The 6000-nt window shown below is 36.0% G+C and overlaps 1 protein-coding gene across 4 annotated transcripts in view; it reads left to right on the top strand.

Moving 5' to 3' along the window:
- Positions 1-6000, top strand: part of LOC110329052 (protein FRA10AC1 homolog) — a 75833-nt gene that overhangs the window by 51011 nt on the left and 18822 nt on the right. For all 4 annotated transcript variants that reach the window (XM_021208606.2, XM_029540596.1, XM_029540591.1 and 1 more), the window contains 2 exons: positions 643-727; positions 5280-5325. In XM_021208606.2, the coding sequence (XP_021064265.1) occupies positions 643-727; positions 5280-5325 (131 nt within the window). The remainder of the gene's footprint in view (positions 1-642; positions 728-5279; positions 5326-6000) is intronic.

Below are 6000 nucleotides of genomic sequence, written 5' to 3'. Positions count from 1 at the left end.
TGTGTGTGTGTGTGTGTGTGTAGGAACTCTTAGAAGCCAGAGGAGGGCATCAGATTGTCCAGATCTATAATTACAGGAGGTCGTGAGCCACTCAGCATGGGTGCTGGGATCTGAACTAAGGTCTTTTGAAAACAACACTTGCTCTCTCTCCAGCCACAATATGTATTGTCTTAGTCATTTATCAAGGTGTTCAGCTCTCTCATAGACAGTTTCTGAAGGATAGAAACCTACATTTAGGACTCTTGGTTCTGGTTTGCTTCCTTGGGTAATCTTTGGTAATTTAATTAACTTGTAATTGTTTGACCTAGTCTTCAAAAATAATTATGCTGTTTGTTGTCTTATAGTAAGCTATTGTATGTTCCTTATAAAATGTTTTGAATAATTTGGGAAAACAAAATACATGAAAGTGATTTTCAAAGTCTGACATCACTGAGGGTAATAAATGAAGAGTAATTCTCCATCTCATTCTCTGAGAGCCGCCATTAACAGTTCATCTCTAGACAGCCATCACATCTGTCTATATTAGGCCTCTTTTAGCATTAATATTTATATCATATATATATCATCTATTTGATATTTCTTCCAAGTATCAAACTGTGGTTGGATTGCTAAATGTATAATACATACTTTTTATGGATTTAGGGAGAAGAGACTTGCAAAGAAATACTATGATAAATTATTCAAGGAATACTGCATAGCTGATCTCAGTAGATACAAAGAAAATAAGGTATGTCCTAGGAATATATATAGCTGGAGCTCTTGTTCAACTGCAGCATCAATTTTTATTAACTACCATGACCCACATTATTCTTTCCTGGCACTGATTTGAATCTGTTATCTTGCACTTTGAATATCATTTTGACCACTTACCCTCTGTGGTCACAGGGCTTAAAGGGTCTATGGGATTTATGAAGGACAGGTGCTTTGTGTTTGTGAGATCATCTATAAAAAATCTAAAATTACACAGTTGGCAACTGGATTGCATCCGGGCTCTCATCTTGAGCCTCTAGTGATTAAACACTTCAGAATGATGTCTCATTTCATAGATCATGTTTTAAATCAGCAGTTTTTTGATTGTTTGCCACTTATGGAGTGGCAGATGCATTTTTTCTACGTAAATATTTCTATTTTGGTAAAATTAACTTTCAGTCAATTCTGATTAGTAGTGGCAGATTCCTATTTCCACATTACATCTTTTTTTTAATATTAATGCAAGTTTTATTCCTAGCTCAACTTCATAGGAACTAGAGAAGGTAATCCAAGAATGGATGATCTCAGTTGGAAATGTTAAAAGGACTGAGTGACTATTTGATTCTACTAAGGAAAAAAATAATCCATTTATAAACAACTATCTTAAAAGAGATTCTAAGGATTTCTTTTTTTATTTATTTTGATTTCTTTAATGTCTTTAGTTTGTGAGTTGTTTTCTAGTTCTTTATAGGCAGTAGCAATAATTACTTTGCATATTCCTGATACAAATCTATGTGGTTGTGGTAGACAAAAGACTTCTCAGTTCCTTACAAACTAGTTGTGAATGCCATTGCATAGCACTTGTCTGTACCAGCTAATTACCATAGTAACTAGTCTGGAATCACCACAGCCACCAGGAGTTGCTTGTATTTACTAGACTGTACCAAGTCTGAAATACCTTTCTAGGGCTATGTGGCAAAGTAGATTTTCAGCCATGGATTTTTTTTTTTTTTAATGATACACTCCAGTATTTATTGAAATTGGACTGCACACTCTATGGCTGCAGTCTAGATGGGTGTGATGGTGTATGCCTGTGGTCCCAGCACTTGAGGCAGTAGCAGGATTGTGAATTCATGACCAGCTTAGGCTGCAGAGCAAGTTTTGGGGGAGATACTGTCTCCAAAAAAAAAAAAAATGTAGTCTAGCTAAGGAAAACAGATAATTCACAAAGTATTTAAAGTCTCCATTTTAAAAATATTACTAGAATCAGGGACCTGGAAAGATGGCTCAGTGGTTAAGAGTGCTTGCTGAGGAGTCATAAACACCTGAGGATGAGAGTTTGGATTTCAGCACCCATGTAGCAAGGCAGGCAATCACACATATGTAAACACACACACACACACACGCACACACACACACACACACACCCTGTAGTAACAGCCTGGATGTAGTCAGGGATAGGAGGATCTCTAGGACTTGCTAGCTTCTATCCTAGCCCCCACTCCCAGCAAAATTGCAGGCCGAGGGTCAGAGAGAGAGCGCTTGCTTCAAAGAATAGGTAAGGGTGAGTAAAGCACCTAAGACACTGTTCTGGCTCTCTCCTGGCCCCATCCATATATGTGCATGCACTCCTGTGACTGTTTTTTTTTTCCCAGTTTTAAAACTCTATTTAGAATATTAAACATGATAGAAGTAGAAGAAAATCTCTTATGAAGTTCTCTATGAAAGGAAATTGTGCCAAGTTTCTGATTAGACAGAAACTGTTCTATCTCCAAGGGAGAATACACAGCTTAACTGAATGAGTTGGGTACTGTTCCTTCTGTTTCTATTTTGTGGACTAGTTTGAAGAGTATTGGTATTAGGTCTTCTTTGAAGGTCTGATAGAATTCTACATTAAACCATCTGGTCCTGGGATTTTTTTGTTTGGGAGACTTTTAAAGACTGTTTCTATTTGTTTAGGGGTTATAGGACTGTTTAGATGGTTTATCTGATTCTGATTTAACTTGGTACCTGGTATCTGTCTAGAAAATTGTTCATTTCATTCAGATTTTCTAGTTTTATTGAGTATAGGCTTTTGTAGTAGGATCTGATGATTTTTTTTTTTAAATTTCCTGGGCTGCTGATGTTATGTCTGCCTTTTCATTTATGATTTTGTTAATTTGAATGCTGTTTCTGTGCCCTCTTGTAAGTCTGACTAAGGGTCTATCTATCTTGTTGATTTTCTCAAAGAACTAGCTCCCGGTTTTGTTGATCTTTGGATAGTTCTGTTTGTTTCTACTTGGTTGATTTTAGCCCTGAGTTTTATTATTTCCTGCCATCTACTCCTCTAGGGTGTACTTGCTTCTTTTTGTGCTGTTAAGCTTCTAGTGTAAGCTCTCTCCAGTTTCTTTCTGGAGGCACTCAAGTTATTAGTTTTCCTCTTACCAGTGCTTTCATTTGTGTCCCATAAGTTTGGGTATGTTATGCCTTTATTTTCATTAAATTCTAAAGTCTTTAATTTCTTTCTTTATTTCTCCCTTGACCAAGTGATCATTGAGTAGTGCATTGTTCAGCTTCCATTTATATGTGGGTGTGCTGTTGTTTTTGTTGCTATTGAAGACCAGCCTTAGCCCGTGGTGATCTGATAGGATGCATGGGACTATTTCAATCTTCTTGTATCTATTGTGGCCTCTTTTGTGACCAATTATATGGTCAGTTTTGGAGACGGTACCATGAGGTGCTGAGAAGAAGGTATATTCTTTTGTTTTAGGATGAAATGTTCTATAGATACTTGTTAAAACCATCTGGTCCATAACTTCTGTTAGTTTCAATGTGTCTCTGTTTAGTTTGTGTTTCTATGATCTGTCCATTAATGAGAGTGGGATGTTGAAGTCTCTTACTATTATTGTGTGAGGTGCAATGTGTGCTTTGAGCTTTAGTAGAGTTTTCTTTATGAATGTGGGTGCCCTTGCGTTTGGAGCATAGATATTCAGATTGAGAGTTCTTGGTAGATTTTTCTTTGATGAGTGTGAAGTGTCCTTCCTTATCCTTTTTGATAACTTTTGGTTGAAAGTTGATTTTATTCGATATTAGAATGGCTACTCCAGCTTGTTTCTTGGAAAATTGTTTTTCAGTCCTTCACTTTAAGGTAGTGTCTGTCTTTGACACTGAGGTGCGTTTCCTGTATGTAGCAAAATGCTGGGTCCTATTTACATATCTAGTATGTTATTCTGTTGTTTTTTTTTTTTAATTGGGGAATTGAATCCATTGATGTTAAGAGATATTGAGAAATAGTGATGCTTCCTGTTATTTGTGATGCTATTTTTATGATTGTGTGGCTATCTTCTTTTGAGTTTGCTGAAAGAAGACTACTTTCTTGCTTTTTCTAAGGTGTAGTTTCCTTCCATGTATTGAAGTTTTCCATCTATTATCCTTTGTAGGGTTGGATTTGTGGAAATATATTGTGTAAATTTGGTTTTGTCATGGGATATCTTTGTTTCTCCATCTATGGTAATTGAGAGTTTTGCTGGGTATAGTAGCCTGGGCTGGCATTTGTGTTCTTTTAGGGTCTGTATGACATCTGCCCAGGATCTTCTGCTTTTATAGTCTCTGGTGAGAAGTCTGGTATAGTTCTGATAGGTCTGCCTTTATATGTTACTTGACCTTTTTCCATACTGCTTTTAATATTTTCTTTGTTTGGTGCATTTGGTGTTTTGACTATTATGTGATGGGAGGAATTTCTTTTCTGGTCCAATCTATTTGGCATGTAATCTCTATACACAGATATACACTTAAGCATAAAATGAAAGGGAGTAATTTAAAATTTTTACTTCTTATTTTTTGATATTTATTCTACTCCCCCCCCATAGACATGGGGAATTTTATTTTAATTTACATTTTAACTAGAATGTTTTGACATTTTTTGAATCTTTGTGTGAATTTAAGATACAAATTTGAAAAATTAAGAAATAAATGATTAAAAACTTAACTTGAATGTTAACAAGAAATTGAATGTTTTATCTGAATTATTTATATTTTTCCCCTTTAAAAAATGTGTATGGCTGTTTTGCCTGCATGTCTTGCCACATGTGTGCAGTGCCTGTGGAAGAAGGAAGATGTCAGCTCCTCCGAGCTGGAGTTGTAGGTAGTTCTGAGCCACCACATAGGGGCTGAGAGTTAAGCCTGGTTGTCTGCAGTAGCAGCCAGTGCTCTTACATACTGAGCCATCTCTCCAGCCCTCTGAATTCTCTCTTAGTACACTGAGTCTCAGGGTTAACATATTGAAGTAATACCCTTGGCCATAACCACAGTCCCCTATTCTTGTTAATACTGTATACTACGCATAGATGTTCTATGCAGATGTTATCCTGGCTCAACTCCTGTAGATTTTAGGTATTTAAAATTCATTTTTAACAGAGGTTGGTAATTGTCAGGAGATATCCTTAAGTTCTGTAAAAAAGAGAAAAAGCCATCACACTGATAATTAAGTTTATTTTTCAGGCTGAAAATGTCACCATCCTTGGCTTTGAGTTTAGATTTGTACATATATTAATTTAAATTTTGTATTTACATTTATTTTATATAAATGTACTTTTTTTTTTTTAAACCAGTTTGGATTTAGGTGGCGAATAGAAAAAGAAGTAATTTCAGGAAAAGGTAACTTTAAAAAATTTTTTACTTTCTAATTGATCACAGTTTACTTTGTTATATAGAATTGAAATCATCAGGTGAGATTCTTATAAAAATAAAGTTTGGGAAAATGTATTTCTGAAAAAAATTTAATATATAATGCTTTAAAAATTTAATATTTAATGCTTTCATGACTTCTTTAGAATTTGGTCCTTAGAATATTTGAGGATATGTGGACAATGTTTTAAGAATTAAAGATTTAGTAACAAGGAACAAGTGCTTGATTATCAATTATAACAAAATAGTACTATATTCCAACAAAAATCACTATTTTGAAGTAGAAGTAAAATATATGTGAACCCAATAGAGTTGCACTCCAGCTCCAGGGATCAGAAGCCCTCTTCTGACCGCTCCCAACACCGTGCCTGACGTGCACGTATATGAGTGGCAGGGGTGTTTTCTGTGAACGATGAAGGCTCTGTAGAGGAGAAGGAAAGGGAATGAATTTAAAGCAGCTCTCTCTCGGGTCAGTGAGGTGGTCGGTGGATAACAACACTTGCCACACCAGCCTAGCAACATCATTTCAATCCCTCAAGCTAGAGTTAAAGGAGAGAATGCACTCAACAGAGTTGTCCTCTGAACTCTACATGGATGCCATGTGCGCACGCATGCACGTGTGTGTGTGTGTGTGTGTGTGCTCAA

This window comes from Mus pahari, chromosome 1, assembly GCF_900095145.1.
Source record: "Mus pahari chromosome 1, PAHARI_EIJ_v1.1, whole genome shotgun sequence".
Lineage (NCBI taxonomy): Eukaryota > Metazoa > Chordata > Mammalia > Rodentia > Muridae > Mus > Mus pahari.
This window is presented reverse-complemented; position numbering and strand designations above follow the sequence as displayed.